The sequence below is a fragment of the Abrus precatorius genome, unplaced genomic scaffold (assembly GCF_003935025.1).
Source record: "Abrus precatorius isolate BTA unplaced genomic scaffold, Abrus_2018 Scaffold8, whole genome shotgun sequence".
Lineage (NCBI taxonomy): Eukaryota > Viridiplantae > Streptophyta > Magnoliopsida > Fabales > Fabaceae > Abrus > Abrus precatorius.
In genome coordinates, this window is record NW_020874428.1 from 29070956 (window position 1) to 29095861 (window position 24906).

The 24906-nt window shown below is 30.9% G+C and overlaps 3 protein-coding genes across 8 annotated transcripts; all 3 read left to right on the forward strand.

Annotated features, from left to right (window-relative positions):
* The first annotated feature begins 7202 nt into the window (after positions 1 to 7202).
* On the forward strand, positions 7203 to 10207 carry LOC113845837 (probable WRKY transcription factor 31). Of its 5 annotated transcripts, none has more exons than XM_027473472.1 (6): positions 7203 to 7614; positions 7929 to 8030; positions 8292 to 8453; positions 8629 to 8958; positions 9059 to 9172; positions 9273 to 10207. In XM_027473472.1, the coding sequence occupies exons 1-6, from the start codon at positions 7318 to 7320 to the stop codon at positions 9912 to 9914; spliced, it is 1647 nt and encodes a 548-aa protein (XP_027329273.1). In that variant the 5' UTR covers positions 7203 to 7317; the 3' UTR covers positions 9915 to 10207. The 5 variants fall into 5 exon arrangements, with proteins under 5 accessions (XP_027329273.1, XP_027329276.1, XP_027329277.1 ...); XM_027473475.1 differs by having other exon boundaries at positions 7249 to 7614; positions 7929 to 8021; positions 9273 to 10141; XM_027473476.1 differs by having other exon boundaries at positions 7249 to 7608; positions 7929 to 8021; positions 9273 to 10141.
* Positions 10208 to 12327: 2120 nt separating this feature from the next.
* LOC113845838 (aspartic proteinase-like) lies at positions 12328 to 16881 on the forward strand. Of its 2 annotated transcripts, none has more exons than XM_027473478.1 (14): positions 12328 to 12469; positions 12939 to 13316; positions 13426 to 13486; positions 13852 to 13946; positions 14052 to 14164; positions 14376 to 14544; positions 14623 to 14662; positions 14786 to 14850; positions 15080 to 15193; positions 15334 to 15398; positions 15523 to 15679; positions 15757 to 15876; positions 16364 to 16452; positions 16574 to 16881. In XM_027473478.1, the coding sequence occupies exons 2-14, from the start codon at positions 12945 to 12947 to the stop codon at positions 16656 to 16658; spliced, it is 1545 nt and encodes a 514-aa protein (XP_027329279.1). In that variant the 5' UTR covers positions 12328 to 12469; positions 12939 to 12944; the 3' UTR covers positions 16659 to 16881. The 2 variants fall into 2 exon arrangements, with proteins under 2 accessions (XP_027329279.1, XP_027329280.1); XM_027473479.1 differs by having other exon boundaries at positions 12466 to 12598.
* A 5185-nt stretch (positions 16882 to 22066) lies between these two features.
* Positions 22067 to 23283, forward strand: LOC113848303 (S-type anion channel SLAH4-like). The gene is made up of 2 exons (XM_027477762.1): positions 22067 to 22945; positions 23035 to 23283. Exons 1-2 carry the CDS (start codon positions 22067 to 22069, stop codon positions 23281 to 23283), a joined length of 1128 nt encoding a protein of 375 aa, XP_027333563.1.
* Positions 23284 to 24906: the final 1623 nt, after the last annotated feature.

The window sequence follows — 24906 nt, forward strand, 5'->3', positions numbered from 1 at the left end:
GTAACTCTCTTTTTAATCAATTCATATAAACACGTGTATGAATTAAGAGTTTGTAAAAGTATCTAATTTCTATTTTTCTTTTTGTGTTAGTTGTCGATGTAATTTAAGGATGATAACTAAGTGGCTTGATAAAATATTGGATGTTAAATAGTAATTTTTCTATTACTTCAATTTACTCCAATATATTTTTTTCTATGTATTTCTTATTTTTATTTTATTTTGTCTGCTCTATTTAACCTCTTTAACAAATATATATAACCTATCGGTCTAAATGTGATGTGACGGCAAAAAAGAAGGGCAAACAAAAATAACTAAAGATGAATGAAAGTGTTTGCGGAAACGTTGTGTTGCCTAAATGTTTTTGCGGATGGCGGTGACTGTCACTGAGTTGTCAATCGTATGGTTTGAAATATAGGGAAACATGTCTGATCCCTGCATAATTTCGTATATAAACAACTAAAAATCAAAAGGAGCAAAACAACCAAACAAAGCTACAAGTTACTTGTCGACTTATCAGCATAATCATCGAAGAATGAGTGTTATCTGCTAAATATGCAGTACCAGCTGTTCTAGAATTGATACTATTTTCTTAGGCAGAACAATTATAATATTTTGTTTTTATTTTATTATTTTAAAATTAATCTTTTTTCTCTTTATTTTTAGTATATTATTAAACAGAATTGGTCTGTTTTAGTAGGAGTAAAAAGAAATGATGTATTTAAATAAATATATTTTGAAACAATGTGAAAAGTATCGGCGAGTTGCCTAGCAGCCCACGCAACGGGAGGTGTTTGGACTTTGGGTGTTTCTCTTTCTCTCTCTTATGCGTAGGAATTTGAAAGAGTAAGAGAAACAAAATTTGTATGTATTTATTAGTTTTTTGGCACAAGCAGAAGAAGTGGGTGTTGAAACCTAATCAGGCACCAGATTTCTTACTCGTACGTCATGAAAGTAGGGCATGTGGGACAGAATCCAATCGTCAACATAAATCTCAGTCAACTCAAACCCTTTTCTCCTCTGTTGATTTTCTTTTCTGTCTGTCTTTGAAACTCTCGCAGCTCTGCAGCGGTGGCAGAAAGGTGTATTTTTAATTATTAGCACTTTCTCTGACTTTTTATAAAATATAATTATCAGAATTTTTTTATTTATAAGAGGTAATTTTTTAATATGTGAAAAATTATGTATATGATAAAAAGTTTAAGTGTGATCATTTTTATAAACAAACATATTTAATAAATCTTTAATTTTATAATCTTTAATAAAAAATTTACTATATATTATTTTTTGTTACTTGTAATATTATATAGATTAAAAACATTATTTTAATATATTAACTGTTAAAATTTTTTATTCACTTATGAGATTTGTGTTAATAAAATATTTATATGTTATTTTATGTTACCAATTTTTTATTAAATGTATACATATTTTTTAATATAGCATAAATTTATGTATGATACATAATCATTTTTTATTAACTTAGATTAATTAATAAATAAATTATTTATAAAAGGAACTAAAGAACGGGTAATTAGACTGAACTCTCCTACAACTAATATTTATTGCATTTTATTTATTGTTTTAATGTTTATTCAAGAGTATATAATAAAATTTAGTTTTAATAAAGTATATAAGTATTGATATTATTAAATGTTATATTTTAATAAAAGTTTATTATTTATTAATTTTTAATTGCGTATTATTAGACATACATTAAAATAATAAATATTTTACTTAGAAAACTATATTTACCTTTTTTGTTCTGTTATTTTTTAAAAAATCGTATATGAAATAAATTAAAAAGATTAAACCTATAAAAAGAATTCAAAAGGCAATTAATATCAATGCAGTTCCAAACAAAGCAGACATGAATGTGACGTGCATGCTGTTGCTAAAGTGATGCAGGTCAAATGCGGTAAAAGAGAGAGAGAAATGGATAACAAGCTAGAAACGACAAGAACGTAAATTAAATTATATGAGGAAAAATTTATGTACAAGTATCAACATGGTTGTGCAATTAAATTATCTTTTTGCGGAGAGATACATAATAATCAATAGTTCAACTAAAAAATGTTGAGAATTAATTGAAACTATTAAAATCTTAGTTAATTTAAAATAATGTTTGTTATTATATTTATAAATTTGAAGAACATTGTATATTTTGTTTAGATTGAGAGTTATGATTTTTTAATATTTTAAAAGTTAAAAAGTATTTATATATTTTTTTAAATAAAGGTTAAACATGTAATACCTAGAACACCGTATAATTTACTATTAATTACACCACATTTTTGTCTCTTTTATTTATATTTATTTTGAAAAATTATATATATTGCCTACACTTGCTGATCAGCATGTTCCACAGGTTATGGTAATATTTTCCCTCCTCAAATTAGTCTTCATAAAATATAGCGTCAATTTAATTAATAAATAAATTAAAGAAATTATGCTTAGGGTTCTTAACTGTGATTTTTACTGGAAAAACTAGTTCTCATATATCTTACGAATGTTGTGGACAAATTTAATTAACGGAATACAAATTCAGGAATTAATTTAATGGTTAAATACATATTTAGAGAATGCAGATACAAATTTTGTCATTCAGAAATAAATCCGACAAAATTATATTTTTTGACTAATTTAATTATTTATTTTTAAATAAAAAGGCAAAGGTTTCCAGGCAACGAATTACATTCTTCTCATATCAGGATGGGATGCTGCGATATATAAAAGTGTAAATAAATTGATATCTTGTGTTGATCTTAATTTAGCTTATTGAATTTTAGGGAGAACTTGAAATTAAGAGTACATTTTCAATGTCGAAATCTGAAAGAGCAAGTAACATAAACTACGTCCTAAACCATTTTCTTAGTTTTTTAAACTCAAGCTTCCTTGTGAAAGCAAAAATTATTCTCTCTTCTCTTCCTAATCAATCCTTCAGGAGAAAATGGATCCTCTGCAGTTCACAACAGCATTTTGCATATTTATGTTTATAAATTTTTAATTACAAATTAAGCATATTTTGTGGCTAAGATCCCCTGTGCAGTTGAACTGCAGAAAATCTTGATCCATCCGTTCCTGAATTCCTGTCCATTTCCTTGGGCGCCGCACGTTTGAATCTTCTATATAATTTATCGATCCAATAATGACATTCATGGAGAAATTATTTTCACCGTCTAAGTTTCATGGAGATCGAGTCCAACTTGAGTTTGGCTAAACTATGAAAAACAATTATATCACCTAACTTGAATTGAGTTATCGTGGACCTTTAGGCATGTGAACAATTATGCATGCATTTGATTTTATGTTTACCAGGGAAAACTCGTGTAATAATATTCTAATTCACGTACTAAACAGTCAATGTTCAACCCACGTTGCTTATTCCTTTGACGGGGTATGTTCAATGCTTCTATGGCGAAGTTTTGTTTCAAAGCATAACTTTTCTCATTCAAGGTAAAGAAAGGAAGCTGTAGATCATAATGGGGGGTTTCGTTGTTTGGTAAGAAAACCAAAATTTTCCTTTTTTCTCTGATGGGGTAATTTTCAAAAGAAGTAATTATTAAAGTCATTTGAAGGAGCTAAAGTTAAAGACGAGCGTCGCAAGAAATTGAAAATTTGTGTACTAGAATGCATGGAAAGAAGAAAAAGTTGTATGTGGAAGATTAGTACATAAACCGGCCAAGTGTATTTCCTTTCTTAAGTTTGCTTTAATTACAACGTCGGTGGAATCCATCCTTTTAGTGTCTTTTCGATTAAGACTATGAGGAATCCAAATTAAACTTAAGTTAAATTGGAGTGAATTATTGATTCAACATAAGTCTAGGCTGTGGGTGAATTTCGTAACTTATCCACTCGCAACATTTTAATGCAAGTATTAATTACAAAACGGGACAAATACGTTTTCTTTTTTTTACACTTTATTTAAAACATGTTTATTTAAAGACTTTAAGCTCCTTAACTTACATATAAATTTAAGTTCATTAATTTATTTATAAGTATTTTTAAACTTATTAAAAAATTCCGAATATAAAATAATTTTTTTAAAATGTTAAGCTATGACTTAAAAAATGTTCATAATAAGCAAATAGGCAATTTCAGCATTATATTCAGAAATCAAATTAAACTCAAACATTATAAATCTAATATAACCCAATATATTTTTACCCCCCATATCTAACACCTATCGTATTTTTTTTCTTTTATTTTCAATTTTTTATTTTAATTTTTCTCCAAATAAAAAATAATTAGGATAAGTAAAATCAGATATAACATATTTTTCAGAAGATCTAGGCGTGAATTATTTATTTATGACTTAACCTACTAATTGTAAAATTTGTACTTGAAAATTTATTTAAAGACGTATATAATAACAAATTTCAGCTAAGATATTTATTAAAAATGCATAAACATGTGACAAGTAAAAATGAAAAATGCGAAGTTCTATTAAAAAAAGGTGTAAATATTATTTCAAATTCCAAAGTCATAAATGTTCATCACGAATCAAAATAAGAAACATAAATAAATGCAAAGTTGGGAAATCCATCATCCATCGTGTAAAATAAATCTGGAAATATAAGGTATAAAATGACCCAGATCTTCAATTATTTACTATGACAGCTCATCTCATCTAAGATCGTCGCATAATATCGACCCAGTCACGCCGTTGCAACCTTGTAGGTATTGTTCCTCGTGGCAGCGTATGCAACAGAGGAACAGCGGTTTAAGGATTCGGGTAGGGCAAAGTCACTGTAAGTTCATGCACTCCCCACGTAATCGGGCAAAACCAACAGGGTGGACCATTGACACTTTGATTTATTCACATTTCCTATTAACGATTTGTCATTATATATATATATATTTCATTATTCACCTCATTTTAGAAATTATTAAGATAAAAAAAAAACAGAAATATACAGTTTAGTTCAAATGAGATTGAAATTTAAGAAAAAAAATTAAATAACTCACATCCTTTAAAGAAAAAACTAAAATGTAAGTACTCGTATTTAATGCATAAGAATAAACTAGGTTCAAAATTGTATTTATTTATTTTACTAATTCTGTTATTTAGTATTTATTTATTTTATAATCCTAAGATCATTAATTTACATTTAACTTAATAAATAAAACTTAAATAAGTGATAAAAAAAAGTAATTCTTTGATTGGAATAAAATCAATAAAAAAAATTATAAACCATATAATATATAGAGAATCGGCATTTTGACCTTTGAGGAGAAGGAAGAATTAGCAAATGGGATGATGTTCTTGAACCGATCCTCATGGGTAAACAGTTAACAAAGATTTGTAGTATATATTTAAAAATACGTTAAAAAGTTTATAAATATAAATTTAATATAAAAAAATAATTAATACTGTTAAAATAAATACAAATTTTTATACATTTTAATATGAAACCAAAACACATCGGAGTTCAAACGTGGATGGTTTTCAATAGAATTTCTAACATATTTTTAAAGTATTATTCTGACCAGCCTTGGGATATATAGACTGTTTAATGATATTTCAGTCATACTTATAATTATTAATCATGTATTAGGAAAGGTAACGAATATTATACTCCAAGAAAATATTTCGTGTTCAGTCATATCTCCCGCACACTTGTCCTTCTCGACAATCCAAATCGTTCACTTGCCTGAATTTTATCACTCTTTTACTTTAATTGCATGTTTATAAATTTTAAGAAAAAAATATTTAAGTATTTCTCATACTTTATCGTATCTTTTTAGTTATATCTTTATATATATAATTCTCACATCATTTAATTCATGTGTTATATCTTCAAATAAATAGACAAAGAAAAAAGGTAGTTTATTAGCAAAAAAGAAAAAAGGTAGTTATTCATTCTTCTTTTATCTTGTTATTTAAAATAATAATTATGATAACAATTAACATAATTATTTGTATTTTTTAAATATATAAAATTTAAATTAAGATATTTTCAATTATAATTAATATATCAAAATACTCAAAGTATTTGAAATTATCAATGCTTGGAATAGTTTTTTATAACGAACTTTTTTAACTTGTGACTTTTTATAAATTTAACCAACATCTCAAAAATATAAATCGAAGAGTAGAAATATAATATAACAATATAATTTAAATTTAAACTATAAAGGAAAATGATATTTTAATAAAGGGTTAATCAAAACAATTTGGTAACTAATATTTAAAAATAAAAATTGAAAAATTAATATTTATTAAACATATATTAAAATATTCTAAAATTTTAAAAATACATAGTTGTAACAAAAAAAAAGATTTAAATACTCATTAGCATTTATCAAATTTTAAAGTAAAACTAGAAAAGAAAGAGTTAATTTTGGTCACGTGGAACGCGCCGCACAATTCGCGGCGGTGGTCTCTGTTTCTTCCTTCCATTTATAAACAAGTGAATCCATCGTTGACCATATCCCACGTTGCTCCATTGCATCCTTTTCAGTTTTAGTATATTACTATTTTACTTTGCCAAAAAGTTTACTAATTTACTACTGTTGCAATTGACACGTATCCGCATCAGCTAATGAATGTTGATAAATTTTATTAAATATAGCTAATCATTATTTTTCCCTCACCCTCAAGCTAACTTAATTAGTTAATACATGTATAATTTAAGGGGATTCAATTATTTTAAAATAAAAAATTTAACTGATAGATAAGGTAATATTAATTTTTATGCATAATTCAAAAGGGTACACTCTTGTGATCAATTTAAACCTCATATATAATGATATTTTTTTTTTCTCTATAATAACTCTTGATATATATTGGGGATCTAAGTCGTTAAAATTTGAAGTCAAAGAGGCTTAAAAAGGATCATACGTGCGCCCGCGTTAGCCTCTAAAATATTAGTCTGGACAAGTGTAGTATGAAAGCTTTAACGAAGACTTTTGGCATTGTTTTTCTTTTTTATAACTAAATATAATGAAAACGGTGAAGTTGAATTGAGAAAAAAGAATTTAGAAGTGAAATTAGAGGGGATGGGATGCATGTATTACGTGTTTGAGCGGTGTGGGGCATTGGAAAATTTCCTGCATCCTGACGCACTATCTGACGCAACTAAAAATAAAAATTGGCTATGAAATGAAAATAATGAGAAAATGGAAAATCCATTTGGTCTACGTTCTCCCAAGTCTTCAACTCTAAACCCGTTTTATAGCCGACCATATTGCACCGGTAAAACACTTCACAGACTCTTTCTCTGACTCTGTCACTCTCTTCTTCTTTCTTTTCCACGTTTCCATCCCTTCTTTTTTAATTCTATATTTTTCAGCTCTCATCAATTCCTCTCTTAATTTATGGACAAAGGATGGGGTCTTGCTCTTGATTCCTCTTCCTCCTTCCCATTCTTCTCTTCACCCTCTGCTGCGCCTACGCCTAACCACAACATGTTCAACACTTTCGGATTTCCAGCCAACCTTAGCCGCACCGCCACTTCTCCCTCACCGCCCTCCCATGAAAATCGGACGGTCGTCGGTGAAGTCGACTTCTTCTCCGATAGAAACGACTCATCGCCTCAACATGAACACATCAACATCAAGAAGGAGGTTTCTCCTCACCATGGAACCCCTCCCGAGTTTGATCTTCATGTAAATGTAAGTTCCCCATCATTTTGTTAGATCCTGCTTTATTCTTAATTATTAGTTTTCAGCTTGGCCAAGTATACAAACTAAAAAAATTACTTGTTTTATTAAATTTATTAATTATTAATCGATCACTTTTAGATTACTTAAATAATATAAATATTTCATAAAATTATTAATAAAAGAATAATAATAATTATTTTCTTAATTTTTCCATAAACAAACAGTCAAAACAAATTTTTCCTTCTATTTCTAAACATATAAATAAAAATAGAAAATGGAATTTTTTTCGTTTTCTCTAATATTTTTTTGGTACCAATTTTTAGACTGGTTTGCAACTCCTTACTGCAAACGCTGGGAGCGATCAATCAACGGTGGATGACGGGGCTTCATCGGATGCTGAAAATAAACGTGCCAAGGTCACCGAGGTACATAAAATTTTTTATAGATATTATTAATATTACTTTTATGGAAATTTAAGTCGTTATCATCATATATTTACTAAAATTAAAAGAATTATAAATATTTTAATTATTAATATAATAATTGGTTTTTTAATCTATTTATAGGAATTTCATTAACTTATAGTGTTTACAGAAATTTTTGTCATTCCGACTGTGCACTTATCGAAATTTATTAAGTATTATATTCGGTACAAATTAATTGAGATGAAATATTATTGTTTTCAGCTGGCACAATTGCAAGAGGAACTTCGACGCATAAATGCTGAGAACCAAAAGCTAAAAGAGATGCTCAGTCAGGTGAATAGTAATTACGATAACTTGCAAATGCGTTTTGCCATGTTAATGCAAGAGCAACAAAATCAACGTACTAAGAACATGGAGCATGAGGTAATGATTAGTTACACATTGTTGATATCTTTAATTGTCAAATTTCAATTATTTCTATGGCAATATTGTCAACTTAATTATTTTTATAACTAATTTACATCAAATTGGAAATAAAAACAAAAAACAAAACATTTGACCGGATTTTTAACCTTTTTTTTGTTTTTTTTTGTTTCAGGTTGTTCAAGGAAAAGTTGAGGAGACAAACCATGGGATTAGCAGAGGAATGTCTAGACAGTTCCTTGAGATAGGACCTAGTAGTGGTATAGGTGAAATAGACGATCAAGTATCTAATTCTTCTTCAGATGAAAGAACTCGATCAAGCACTCCTCAGGACAATAAAAATGAGAAGAATAAGAAAGAGATTGATCCAGACACGGAATCTCAAGGTTGGGACTCCAATAAGCATCACAAATTAAACCCTTCCAACGCTATCGATCAATCCACTCCGGAGGCCACTATGAGAAAAGCTCGTGTCTCAGTCCGTGCCCGATCAGAGGCATCCATGGTGAGAATTAATATAATCACTCTAAATTAATTTATACACGTTAACCAAAGCAAGTGATGAACAGTACAACTTTGTAACTGAATTATCTTATTGATTGTAGATCAGTGATGGGTGTCAATGGCGAAAATATGGACAAAAAATGGCTAAGGGAAACCCTTGTCCTCGAGCATATTACAGGTGCACTATGGCAGTTGGTTGCCCAGTTCGCAAACAGGTGAGTTGATTTTTGGATTGATTAATATATAATATTTAGTACAGAATATTGTCATCATAGAAACTTACGTGTACCTTGGTTTATTAATAATATATTACAGGTTCAACGTTGTGCGGAAGACAGAACAATTTTGATAACAACTTACGAAGGGACTCATAACCATCCACTACCTCCTGCTGCTATGGCCATGGCATCAACCACTGCAGCAGCTGCTAGCATGTTGCTATGTGGGTCAATGTCCAGTGCGGATGGAATAACGAATCCTAATTTGTTGGCAAGAGCTATTCTTCCTTGCTCTTCTAGCATGGCAACGCTTTCAGCTTCAGCACCATTCCCTACAGTGACACTGGACCTCACACACAACCCTAACACATTGCAGTACCAAAAACCCCAGGTCCCATTCCAGCTACCATTCCCATCGCAGCCTCAAAACACAGGGTCGGGACCCACACTAGCACTATTACCGCAGGTGATTGCACAGACACTCTATAGCCAATCCAAATTCTCTGGTCTTCAATTGTCTCAGGACGTGGGGTCTAATTCTCAAACTCCAAGACCGTCGTCGCTCGCTGAAACGGTTAGTGCCACCAATGCAGCCATCACACCCGATCCCAACTTTACTGCTGCACTTGCTTTTGCCATCTCCTCCATCGTTGGCGCCGCTCATCCAAATAACAATAACAATAACAATAGTCCCAATGTGATCAACAGTGCTACAATCAACAACTTTTTAGGAAACTAAAGTTCTTTGTTTTTGGTCATATATTGTTTTTTTTTCCCTTTCAACGTGGGAAAGGGAGAATGAATTTGTGAATGTTGATATTGCTATTGTCCATGTCAATATGTCATGGTAGGGTCTAGAATACAATTTCTTCGTTATTTCTTTGTTATTTCGTCGATCTTCATTAATTAGGATTCAAAATTTTTCAAAGTAAACAGACAAGAAAAAGAATTTTAAGAGACTTTCGTACACTTTTTTTTAGTTTATTTTGACATTTTGTATATAGTATATTAAAATAATTTTTTTAATTTACGTTAAAAAAATGTTGATATATTGAACCAATCATGTGACATTATTTAAGCTATGACAGGAGCCAAATATGTCAGTTGTGCCGTTTATGTGGTCGCACCGTACCTCATCCATGGTACAAACGGGTCTTCCTCAGCTCTTCTTTGACTTCATCGATCCAAATAAAAGATAGTCACTTGTTTTAGATCCGTGTGAATGTGTTGTGAATCCTTCCTCCAAGGTAATTAAATACCCAGACCAACTTATTTGAATATTCATGTGCTTGCATGTGATGGGGAAGACTAAATTAGCTTCTTCCAGAATGGGAAACCTTTTATAGGTATATCAAGTAAATGGACAAAAGGAAAAATATATATAGTTAATGATGTGATATAGTTAATAAAATTTAATATAATAAAATATGAGTATAAAGATATACAAGTTCTTTAAAATACCAGACCAATCTAGATGGCAGGTAGTTATTACCTGTGAAAGTTGATCACCCTCCTAGAACTGCACACTCTAGCATTCAATATTAGAATTGAGTTTTATATTTACTCTATAAACAAGAAAGGTATGGTGCATTCATTGACCTGGTTGCTACATAAATATTAGGAACCAGATTACCGTTGTCTAATATAATATGACAATATTCATATTTATGTATTTAGAATTTGAACATAAAGATCTGTAGTGTAAGATATTACAAGCATTTGATTATTCATGACAAATATTTAATACCATAAATTGATTACTATGTGGTATTTTTTAATATTTTATGGTACAATTAGGGTTTGAAGTTTGTAACTCCCGTAAGAAAAAAAAAATAGTCTAGCGTTTGTATTTCAAGCCAATTTTAAATTCTGACTTATGCTATCTTTTTTTTTTCTCCGACGTAATAGTTTGTATGTTACGACATTGCCCAGAGAATTAGCCTATATATTATGGCGGAAGTTTTATGAAAATGTCAGTTTTAATAATTTCCTGCATATTAAAGAGGATGTTGTTTGTTCTTAATTTGGATATGATTCAATACTTGAATATGATTGGAGAGTTTATTCTTATAAATTTTTCAATTCGATTCGAATTGTGCATCTAAATATAGTGGGTGAGAAATTTTTTTATATACACAAAAATTTAAATTTAAAATCTTACTTATGCAATATCAAGTTATTTATCTATCAAAATAACTTAGGTGGGTTGTTTGTCAGTTTAAATTGTTGAGATTGAGAATTATACGATTTCATATTAAAATTTTACATAATTATACCATATGAAATTTTATGTATATCCACTCTTTTTAAATATTTATGAATTGGGGCCTTATAAATAGATACAACATTTTTATATAAAAAAAAATGGTTACGTGAAAATTCACCGTGAAAGATCACAGTCCTGACTTTTCTAATTACTTTATAATAAAAGACAGAATGTAGATAATTTCCTTTATATTAAATTTTCCGCTAATTATAAAGATTCTCATGTTTACTTTTGTAATCATTGTTTCATTAAAGTTCTTGATGGTAAACATATTAGTGTATGTCTTTGAATAAAATTATCATACTTTAGAAAGCACGTATTTAAAAAGTTAAAAGAATATAAATGTTGCAAGATGGAATTTCAAGTGTGAAAAAAAAATATTAATCCCTTTGAACTTAGCTTGAAACATACTTAAAATCTTAAACTTGAAAGGAATGATATTTTTTGTTCTCATTTGAAAAAATTAAATCGACAAAAATGATTTGAACATTTTAAAAATATAATAATATGTGATATGACTTGAAAGGTATAAAAATATCTGAAATTACATTACATATTTGGTTATTTAAAAGTAAAAAAATGAGTGAGAAGTGAGAGTGAGGTGAATGTGGCGTGCTAAGGAAGCGACGCGACGTGGTCATGGGTTTATAGTTTTTAGGCATTCTGTTGCAAACCCGAGTGGGCACGTATCCTCTTCATGCATTATTTATTTATTATCCACCGTTCATGAATCTCACGTTGGATCCTCCTTCGTCAATACGTGGCCTTTTCTGGCTCTATCCTTTTAGATCTACGGCCAAGATCACGTAGAAATGGACGCTAGGGATTGAAAGATTCCACCGACCCGCTTTACCTTTTTTTCTTGAATTGGGCTTGCGTTCTTATTAGGCGAAAAGAAAGGAATAAAAATCGGTAGGGCCAGAAGAAGGGAAAGGAAGGAAGGTGTGACAGTGTTGTAGTGTGTTCCTTGCAAGTTATAATTCTCTCATCTCTCAACTGCATTCTTCTAATCTCTTCTCAATTTATTGGTAATTTCATTCTCATGATCTCCATTGTTATTCTTCTTCTCTTCTGTTTAAATTAATTCTTTTATCGCATTTCACTACACTCTCGTTTCTGAGGTTTTGTGCTTTTATTTCTCCTCATCTTCAACACCCGTGAGTTTCTCTATTTTTTCACTCAATACATTTTATTCACTGCGTTCTCTTTTTGTTTAATGCGGTTATTTTTTATTTTTTTTTGTTATTCATGCGCGGAATGTTTCTGCAAATTATAATTTATTATTCCTATATAATAATAGCTTTTGATATCCTGTTTATCTCAGTACAAATTGAAATCGTTTTCTGCTATGTCCTGATTTTTAAATTGCACGCATTTGTAGATTTTATTTTATTCGTATCAGTGTGAATCGTCACGCCTCCTTGATAGTAATACTAACCATTTTCACTTGTTAACACACGTTTTCTCTAATATTTAACATTTTTGTTTGGTGAACAGTGGGACATGGGGAGCAACGCGAACGCGGTCGTGTGGTGTTTGTTAGTGTCAACCCTCTTGGTTGCTGCGGTGTTCTGTGAACCCGATGATGGGCTGCGTAGGATTGGGCTAAAAAAGATTAAATTGGACCCTAACAACAGGCTTGCTGCTCGAATTGGGTCCAAGGATGGTTACTCTTTTCGGGCTTCCATTAGAAAGTTTCATCTCCAAAACAACTTTGGTGGCACTGAGGAAACTGATATTGTTGCGTTAAAGAATTACTTGGATGCTCAGTACTACGGTGAAATAGCCATTGGAAACTCTCCTCAGAAGTTCACTGTCATTTTCGACACGGGCAGCTCCAATTTGTGGGTGCCATCGTCTAAGTGTACCTTCTCGGTGAGCCTTTTGCTTTATACACTAATCTGTTATTTGTGACTTATGAATGTGTCCGATCGAGTTCCTTCATTTATCGTGTTTATTCATGTCATTTTGCATTTTGGTGCAGGTTGCGTGTTACTTTCATGCCAAGTACAAGTCTAGCAAATCAAATACTTATAGGAAAAATGGTCTGTCCTCATCATTTCTAATAAGGCTTTAAAGTTAATTTCCTTTTTAAGTCCGTGATGCAGTTTGCGGAAGTTCCCGCCGCGTTTTGTAAATTAAAAAACTATAGTTTTGAGATTTATGTAGCTGCTTAATATTCTTTTATTTGTTAGAGTAGTTTGAAGTCGTCTGTTTTTTGTCTCTATATTATATCAATAGCAAAAAATTTGTATTCCTTTCCCAATGAGTGAAACGGGGGATGGGTTATGAACATATAGTGTACCTCTACCATATGAAGGAGCTAAAGTTTGAAATTTTGGACCTGTAGAAGGAATGCTGAGTATTATGTCTTTCTGTAAAACATAATATTTTTATTGCTGTTATTTAGGGACTGCTGCTGCAATTCAATATGGTACTGGAGCAATTTCTGGTTTCTTTAGTTATGACAATGTCAGAGTCGGTGACATAGTTGTAAAGAACCAGGTAGGAAATGTTGAATTTCTGATTATCAGCTTTTGTTTCAACAGAGGAGGGTGTGAGTTTTGCTTGTTTCATAGTATGTTGATTAATAATTGATACCACAATCAGGAATTTATTGAAGCAACTAGGGAGCCTGGTGTTACATTTTTGGTGGCCAAGTTTGATGGTATACTGGGACTTGGATTTCAAGAGATATCAGTTGGAAATGCTGTTCCAGTGTGGTATCAATTAACATTTTAATCTTGATTCTTCATTTTGTTAGTACCGTATTGAAACAGCCTCTTGCAAATGCAAGGCTGTCTACTCCAGACCCCACTATCTCTTCCCTAGACCCTGTGCGTAGCGGGAGCTTTATTGCACCTGGCTGCTCTTTCTTATTTTATTAAAAATTTGTTGAATCCCGTCTGATTATCCGATCTTAACCTGTCATAGGTATAATATGGTTGAACAAGGTCTCGTTAAGGAGCCAGTATTTTCATTTTGGCTCAACCGCAAACCAGAGGAAGAGGAAGGGGGTGAGATTGTTTTTGGTGGTGTTGATCCTGCTCACTATAAGGGAAAGCACACTTATGCGCCTGTAACAAGAAAAGGATATTGGCAGGTTATACCTTTTTTAATAATTAATAACTTTTTCTTTGCTCACCTTTTTCTCTTTGTTAAATATCTATTTTATTTTCAGTTTGATATGGGAGACGTACTTATTGGCGGTAAACCCACTGGTATGTGTAGAAAATGTATTAGCAGAAATGCCATTTCGTTGTTCCTATGATATATGATAGAATATGGATAAATAGGTCATGGTTTTAACTTCATTGGACTTGCCTCATCTAATTGTCTATCAGGATATTGTGCTGATGGCTGTTCGGCCATTGCAGACTCAGGGACTTCTTTATTGGCAGGTCCAACGGTATGAATAAATACTTGAATATTTAGATGGTTTTCAGTTTAACATGGCTATATTATATGCAGCATTCTTTCCATGGGACATTGTCTCGTCAGTTCATGATCAATTTCAACATCAATCATTGACAATTCTCATTGCATTGTTTATATTGCCAAATGATAAAAGGTCCAACAAATGAATCTAACTTGCTTGTTTTGTTTCTATGGTCACATATTTGGTTTTGTTCTTATAGACTGTAGTTACTATGATAAACCATGCAATTGGAGCATCTGGAGTTATAAGCAAAGAATGCAAGACCATTGTTGCAGAGTATGGACAAACAATATTGGATTTGCTTTTGGCTGAAGTGAGTACCATTTATGATTTTATTCTTGGCATTTTTTTTTTGTTGATTATATTCTTACCTGTGGTCGCGAGTGGTATGTTTGAAAGATTTTACCATTTTTTAAAATAATTTTTCTTATGGTTTTTGCTTTACACCTTTAGACACAGCCAAAGAAGATCTGTTCCCAAATTGGATTGTGCACTTTTGATGGGACTCGTGGTGTTGAGTAAGCCCTGACAATAGCTTTACTCGTTGAATCATTGGTCATTTATTTAAATTTAAATACTTCAATATACTTACTGAAATGTGATTTCCATTTTATTATATGTTCACCCCCTCCCTCCGTTTAGTGCTGGTATCGAGAGTGTTGTGGATGAGAATGAAAGAAAATCATCTGGTGGTCTTCACGATGCTGCTTGTTCTGCATGTGAGATGGCAGTTGTTTGGATGCAGAACCAGCTGAGTCAAAATCAGACCCAAGATCGTATACTAAGCTACGTCAATCAAGTGAGTTGGTTCTCGTCATTTTGCTGTTCTAGATCCTTTTGTTTCTTTTGATTCTTAGCTTCATGATGATGATGCAGCTCTGTGAAAAAATGCCTAGCCCAATGGGAGAATCATCAGTTGACTGTGGGGATATCTCTTCATTGCCTGGCGTGTCCTTTACCATTGGTGGAAGAACTTTTGACCTTGCCCCACAGGAGGTATGATTTCCTCGAAGACTTGAATCTGATTGGTGGTTGCTTTTGCAATGGTTGATCGCAAACTATATTCAATTTAATGGAAAAAAAAGATAAATTCATGAAGATAAATAGGTGTTATAGTAGTGGAGGACAAGACAAATATCCAATAGAAAAGTATCAAGAACTGAATAGAAGTTAAAGCTAGTTAAATGCGCTAAAAAATGGTTTACACCTTGGCTAAAACCCATCCTGTAGGTGCCTTAGAGTAATGTTAGCCTCACATAATGGTTAACTAGTTATATGGTTTAATCAGATTGATATTTGGTTGAATGTGGTAAAGAATCTTGTATTATATGCAACTGGTTGAAGAGGCTAAACACTATAGAAAATGGACCAATGTTAGAATTTCTCTACTCATAATTTTATATGATAGCAAATGGGGAGTAGCAGCTTTTATGCATGGATGTCCGTTGTTGTCCTCATTCACTTCTCTATTTGGTTTATTCAGTACGTACTCAAGGTTGGTGAAGGTCCTGCGGCTCAGTGCATTAGTGGCTTTATTGCTATAGATATTCCACCTCCACGTGGCCCCCTCTGGTACTTTAAATTTCATCAACTAACGCCATGACATTTGCCTCACTTTAATTTCATTCCCCTCGGCTTTTGATTGTGGTTAATCTGATTATGTTTTCCCTCAATCTTATCTACATTTACGTAGGATCCTTGGAGATATCTTCATGGGGCGTTATCACACAGTATTTGATTTTGGTAAACTTAGAGTGGGATTTGCTGATGCAGCATAGTGTTCGCGTATACTTACTATTGGTTTGTATGCCCATGCAATCAAAATGGACCTAAAGTTCCTGGATTGTACATGTTTATATTAATGTTATGTTAATACTTTGGCTATCCCTACCCATGGACGGACAAAATGGCTTCATAGATGTATGTGTCGCTGTGGCCATAATTGTGTCCGTAGACTCTTAAGCATGCTTAATGAAAGGTTGTAGATGAGACTTTCTAATCCATGTTATTTCTCCCTTTTCATCTTGTTTTGCTAGATACTAGTTGCATGTGTGGCGTTATTTTGTGATGCTTCCAATTCGAAGATGAAAGGTTTTTTCAGCGGTTTTTGTTAATATTTGTCTTTTTTTAACAATAGTATTTAAGTATTAATTTTAATATTTAAAAGGAGTAAATTTTTATTAAAAAGTTATATATTTTTACTTTTAATAAAAAAATATATCACTTTTATGTGTAAAATTAGTCTTAAATGGAGTCAACATTTTCTATAAAAGAAAATAAAACGAAAAATAATGTTATACAGATAAAATGGGAAACGGAGGAATCAGAGGTTTCAAATTACAAGTATAGTGAGATTAGAAGTAACCCTGGCGTTGATAGGTGGTTTTCGTCAGTGTGGGAAAAACAACAGGGAAAATGGGAAGTGAAGTCCTTCAGAAGATATGATGGATGGCTGCTTAGTTAATATTAACCAAAAGGGAGGGGGACAAATGAAGAAAATTGCGGAGAGTTAAACCGGTGTAGCATTAGTTGGGTGGCCTGTCTAGTTACATTCTGGTACCATAATTTGCTATTCAAACATGCAGTGGGAGGGTATCCAAAGTTTGGAACCAAAAAGATGAATTGGGTTTAATTATGAAATGGACATGTTAACCCAAGAAGATAGAAGTCAATTACAGGTTAAATGATTAGGTCATGAACTCGATTTTTAATTTTATTTCATTACTGTAATAGCAAATTAAAAGTTATATGTATACTATATACATATTAATCATACTATTGATATATTTTAATTTTATTATATTTCTTAGATTAACACAGTATATATTAATATTTTGACTTTTAGTAAATTTATAATTTAATAATATCCATTATAAATATCTTTGACCTTTAAATATTTCTATTATTTTTTTAACATGAAGGGTCTGATTTAATATAATGATTTAATCTAAATAAATAAGGATTTAACATTATAAAAATTAATTAAAAATAAAAAGTCTAACAAGTTGGTCCAACTCATTATTGGCCTAATCTTTGTCATTCAGTCAAATTTTAGATTAAATAAAGTTGTACCCGTTAAATTTAGTAATCAAGATATTTCGCCCAAAGGCAAAACAACACTATATTTTTAACTCTTGAAAATGTCTTTTTAGAATTAGTTATTATTTAAATTTTACTGGATTTTATACTAGGCATTTTTAATCTCGTGAGAGATTAAAGGGACTATCTTTAATTTGATAATATTTTTTTTATCTTTATTAAAATCAAGTAATAAAAGCAAATAAATTTTGAAACTAGAAAACAATGTAGTTTTAATGCTAAAAAAGAATAATGATTTGATTAGAAAAATACAACCTCTTAAGAAAATTTCTGTTTACTAAGCGTCCTCTCGGGGCATGAAAGGATCAGAGTTGCACTATGCATGTTTATTTGGATGGCAACTAATTATTAAGTGGAATACACGATCAAAAACACCCAAAGTTAGGTAAAGCAGAAAGGATCTTATCATTTTTCAGCCATTGCAAGTTACAAGGGATAAACAAAGACCATAGGGTGAACATCATCGCTTTTTCTTTTGCTCTCACGCTTAGACAGGATCACCCTGAAATCCCTCATCTTATTCACAATTCTTCTCCACTAATTGTTGGGTTTCGTCAAATTACACTTTTTCAATTTTTCCTCGCAAATTGGCAGTAGTTGCTGTCCATCTTATTATATTCAACAACAACCTGTCAGTCTTATTATATACATTCCGTATAAATTGTCCACTTGAGGAAACTACGTCAGAACCCATTAAACTGTTTTAAAAACACTGAATTGAATAGAGATTCTTACTATACGTCGATAAACTTATCATGCTAATTGAATATTAATGCCGTAATTAGTCCTATTTTAGCCCTGTATGTGCACGGTGGGAGGCAAACAAATACATTGCTTCCAGATTTATTGGTTTATAATTACTTCCAGACCCGAGGATTATCGAATAAATAATTCTTTTATGCAATTGAAATATAGGTCATTAAATCGGTGTTCTGTATATATTTAGTTAATGTTATTTAAAAAATAAATTATAAATATTATTTGTATTCTATATGAATAATCTTTAATAAAGTAAAATAATTGTCAAACTGTGCATGACACTAAAAGAAATTAAACTATTATTTAAAATGAAAAATAGGCTTTTTTACACAAATAAAATAAATAAAAATTATTATTTTCTAAATATCCTGAAAAGAAAAAAATTACATAAATGTCCTAAAAATACATATAACAGAAGTTGATTTAAATCGACTTTCGTTTTAAAAAAATTTATACAGAAGTCAATTTAAATCGACTTCTATTATAAGTATAATTTTTTTTTTACATAGAAGTCGATTTAGGTCGACTTTCATTCTGCTTGTAAATTTTTTTCTAAACCCTAAACCCTAAATCGACTTCCATTTTACTTTTAAAATTTTTTATATAAAAGTCAATTTAAATCGACTTTCGTTTTTGTTTTAAAAATTTTTACACATAAGTCAATTTAAATTGACTTCTATTATAGGTTTAATTATTTTTATATAGAAGTTGATTTAAATCGACTTTCATTCTGCTTGTAAATTTTTTTTCCATATAAGTCGATTTAAATTGACTTCATTTTATTTTTAAATTTTTTATATAAAAATTAATTTAATTCAACTTTCATTTTGATTTCAAATTTTATTTAAACATGATTCAATTTAAATTAACTTTCACTCACATATGAATATGTTTTAGAAAGAAGTCAATTATAATTAAATTTATATTGTATAATTAAAATTGATTAGAAAGAAGTCTATTATAAATAAATAAAAATTTGTCATTTGATGATAAGAAAATTTTGAAATTAAGTGTAAAAATTAGACTAAGATGATAACATTCATTAGCGATTGCTTTGCACCTTTATTCTTAAACCTTACAATAACTTTTGATACAATGACACAATGTGCTGCACACAATATGCATGATATGCTGAAAGGATGTCACTCATTCCTTGTAACTTTTAGAGTTAATTTGATTGCATGATAACTATATGGGACGTTCAATAAACAATTCCTTAGCTCAAGTCCTTAGAGATACCTAGCTGGGAGCGGAGAAGGTTGAGGTGGAAACAAAGTTTCTTTGGAAGTGTTAATGCAAGAAAAAGATAAGCCAAAAACGTGAAATAGAGGGATCGCATCTGACGGATGAGCTGCTGCTCCCTCCCTCGGTTAACTACCATTACCCGGTTAACTACCACTACGCAGTCTTCCCTTTTAATTGATAGCTTCCGCTGGAGTACTTGCCTTCATGATGAATCCCTTGAACTTTTACTATCTTTTTCCTTATTCTTGCTAGCCGTCGATTGTATAGTTTCCTGTCTTGCTCTTGTCAAGCTCCAACCTGATCCCTATCATGCAATCAAATTAGTTTTATAAGCTATAAGGAATGAGTAACATCCCTTCATTATATCATGCATATTATGTGGAGCACAGAAGCTTGTGATTTAGTTTTTGACGCAGCAAGTAAGGGAAAACAATTCTTAATTGTTGGTACAAAAAAAAAAGCAGTTGATTCAATAGTGCGGGCGGCAATAAGAGCTCGGTGTCATTATGTTAATAAATAATGGCTCGGCGGTATGTTAACGAATTAGTATACTACAGAAACGAGACTTCATAAGTTCATGGACTTGAGAATGCAACAAAAGACGGGGAGGTGTCATTGTATTAAAATTTGTTGTAAGATTTAAGAATAAAGGTGCAAAGCGATTGCTAATGAATGTTATCATCTCACTCTAATTTTCACACTTAATTTTAAAATTTTCTCATCTTTAAATGACAAATTTTATTTATTTATAATAGATTTCTTTTTAATCAACTTTAATTATGTATTACAAAGTTAATTATAATTGACTTCTTTCTAAAACATATTCATGTGTAAGTGAAAGTTAATTTAAATTGATTTATGTGTAAACAAAATTTGAAACCAAAATGAAAGTTGAATTAAATTAATTTTTATATAAAAAATTTAAAAATAAAATAGAAGTCAATTTAAATCGACTTTTGTGTAAAAAAATTTCAAAAGCAAAATAGAAGTCAATTTAAATCGACTTCTATGTAAAAATAATTAAACCTATAATAGAAGTCAATTTAAATCGACTTCTGTGTAAAAATAATTTCAAAAGCAAAATGGAAGTCGATTTAAATCGACTTTTATGTAAAAAAAATTATACCTATAATAGAAGCTGTGTAAAAAATTTTAAAATGAAAGTCGATTTAAATCGACTTCTGTTATATGTACTTTTAGAATATTTACATAATTTTTTTCTTTTCAAGATATTTAAGGAATAATAATTTTTTTTTATTTTATTTATGTAAAAAAGCCTGAAAAATATGTTATAGTACAAAAGTAAGAAGCTAATACTAATTAAAATGAAGTGACATAAGCGGGAGATAGGGGTTACAGGGTTAGTGTGTTTTTGTGCTAATATACAGATGACAGAGTAAAACGTTAAGCATAATAAATAATTTTTGCAGTTTGGTTAGATTATAATATCTCTCAATTTACCTACCTTAGCCATTGAAGAGCTAATTTAAAATTTAACTCCAAAATATCTTTCCCCATGCCGATATATTATCTTGGATATATTCTCACAGTAAGAAGGAAGGATCAGAATGCATTATCATAACTCTTACTTTTAAAGAAAATTCCTGTCAAATTATTGCCAACATGATATCTTTGTGGATTTAATATAATATAACCACGTTAAAGAAAAAAATATATGATTTTTATTAAATTTAATTAGTAAATCCTACAACTAATTTTTTATTTATTTATAAACATTGTGTTTTTCTTATATAACATAAATATACCACATTATTAACCAACACGTACGATAAGATTTATATTTTATCTTTTCTCATGTTCCGTAAGGAGGCATTCTAAGGATATAAGATTATTCTAAAATAATGAACAAGGTATATTAGTTTATGTACTAATAATTTAATTTAAAGTAGATGGTTAACCCACAGGGTGAATTACCTCCCTTTAGAAACTAAAATGGATGTGTCATGTGTGTGCTTAAAGCCACTCTACGTTGGAATCCTCTATTTTGCACTATATAAATGGCGGGACATAGAGCACAAAATGAGAGAGACACCATATATTCCAAATCACCGATAGTTATACGATGGGTGACGCTGAGGTCAAGCCATCAGTTGAGGTTGTCGTGTGTGCTAATTCGATGAACAATACTAATGAAGACAACAATGCGCACCCAGTTCCCGACATCACCAAGCCATCACATTCGAAGTTACCAATCTTAACCAAGCTCCATGCTGGTTACTTTTTCATATGCCTTTCCTTGGGTGCACAAGCTTTGCTATGGAAGAGTTTGAGCAAACATAACAAGGACTCACAAACTCTCTGGCATGGATTTAATTTGATGCCTTCCATTGCATTTCTACTTCTTTGGTGTCTGGCAGTGCTTACTGCAGCTACTCTATCTTTACTTTACATGCTAAAGTGCATCTTTCACTTTGACATGGTGAAGGAGGAGTTTTCACATCATATTGGAGTGAACTGCATGTACGCTCCTTGGATTTCTTGGCTTCTCATGCTTCAATCAGCACCAGTGATTTTTCATAGAACTTCTTACTATCAAGTTCTTTGCTTGGCCTTTTCATTTGCAATTTTGGTACTTGACATAAAGCTATATGGACAATGGTTCACAACTAAAAAGCGGTTTCTGTCAATTGTAGCAAACCCTTTAAGCCAGGTTTCAGTTATAGGGAACTTTGTGGCTGCTCAAGTTATTGCAGAAAGTGGTTGGAAAGAGGGTGCAGTTTCAATGTTCTCTCTGGGATTAGTATATTATTTAGTTATATTTGTAACGCTATATCAGCGTGTGACAAGTGGGAACCAGTTTCCCAAAGTGCTAAGGCCAGCTTACTTCCTGTTTTTTGCTGCACCAAGCATGGCAAGTCTAGCTTGGAAATCCATTTCAGGTGCTTTTGTCACCCCATCAAAGATGTTCCTCTTTCTGTCTCTATTCCTTTTTATGTCTCAGGTAGATTCATGTCTGATTCAAATTCCACACTTTTGAGTTTAACTTAATCCTTTTCTTTGTAATGGGTCAACCTTTCTTCTTGAATACAGGCTTGCAGGCCAGCACTGTTCAAGAATTCAATGAAGAAGTTAAACGCTACATGGTGGGTGTACTCATTCCCTTTAACCTTTCTTGGTCTAGCTTGTGCTGAATATGCTCAAGAAGTGAAAGCTAGCATGGCCTCTTGGTTAATGCTGGTTATATGTATGGTCTCTGTGCTGGTTTTTATTGGTTTGATGCTCATCACTGTACTCAAAATTGAGAGGCTGCTACATAAAAATGCTCCCATTATGAGTTGAAAATAAAACACCCTTGACCCCAAATTATATCATGTGGAGCTATAGATCAGTAGAGTTTATATAAAATTTTAATTATTATAAAATAACTTATAGGTAAAGTAATGAGGAGGTGGGTGTCCTGCCTCACTACAAGCATCTTAAAAGTTCAATGCATGCGCTTCAGTACTAAACGCAAACTTCAATCGCATAAAAAGCAAATGAGCAGATTAGTAGTAGTCTACAATAATAAATCTGCTTAGTAACATAATTTAATTGAACGTTTGTTTATTAAAATTTGATCATGAAACTTCTTATAATAAAATGAAGAGAGTTTATAAAAGTTAAAAGTTATTTTCTAAACTCTCGTCTCTTCTTCCATTTAGACAAATGATGACAAAAGAATTATGGCAGATTATTTTAAGAATTTTTTTTTTTTTTTTTCAAAATCTCTATCAAGAAATTAACAATAAAAGTGATTATTTGTTAAAAATAAACTTGCGTTAAATAAAATTTATTTATATTGCAATTCCTGTTCAAGGAGCCTGTTTGTGCAGTAATTTTGTTTTTCTTTAGTTTTTTTAAAACTGTTTCCCAAATAATGTTACCAACCAAAATATTTTCCTCCTTTTCTTCTGAAAAATAGTTCTAAAAAAATGTGATATTTTGTCCGTGTGGCTCCAATGCCCGGTGAAAGAAGTTAATGAAAATCTAGTGCTAGTTTTCAAGTCATATAGCAGCAAAAGAAGCTGAATCATGCTGCAGGGCAACGGATGTTAGATTGAAGAGTGAGAATGTTGGACCCAGTGGCAGAAGAATATTAATCTTCTCATTTTATTGATTAACATGATATTATTATGCTGAAGAGAGAAGAAAACATAATTTTATTAAATTTAATAAATAAATTTTACAATTAATCATGATGAATTCTTAATTGATAGAAAATGTGCCTTTTTATTTTCAACGTGACCATATTAATTAATGACAAAAGAAACCAAATTCTTGACAGAAAGAGGTCATTCCATTCCCACTGCATGTGGTTTGATTGAAATGAAGAGACAGAGCAGAGGAAGTTGAGACCCATTCCATTCCCACTATACTTTAACGTCATTTGAAAACATATACTTCACACTTTTCTTCAACTTATCACTCAAACTCAAACTTTCGTTGAAAGCTCTCAACTTTTATTTCACTACTGTTAACATTTTTTACTTCTTCATTAATCTCTTTTGAATTTTGTTAACCCGAGCTTCGCAGGAAACGGCCTAAGAAATTGCCTGCACAATGTGCAGCTATAATGCTGCTCTCATTTTTATTTTTCTTTTGTCATTTCATACATATGTTTTTTCAATAGTAAACATACGCCTACATGAATTTTTACTGTAATTCTTATAATATAAGAACAAAAATATAAAACAAGATTAGTAATATGACAAAAACAAATTCAAAACATTGATTATAAGAACATATTGTTTGTATATATCATAGTCCTTTAATAAAACAGATGTTTTTAATGGTTGAGATGTACAGTTCATTTTGAATTGCAAAGGATCCAAATTCACTTTTATAATTTGGTCACGAAAAACTTTTATTTTGTATGATGTAATCATAATAATTATATATGTCAAAATTTAAATAATTTATACA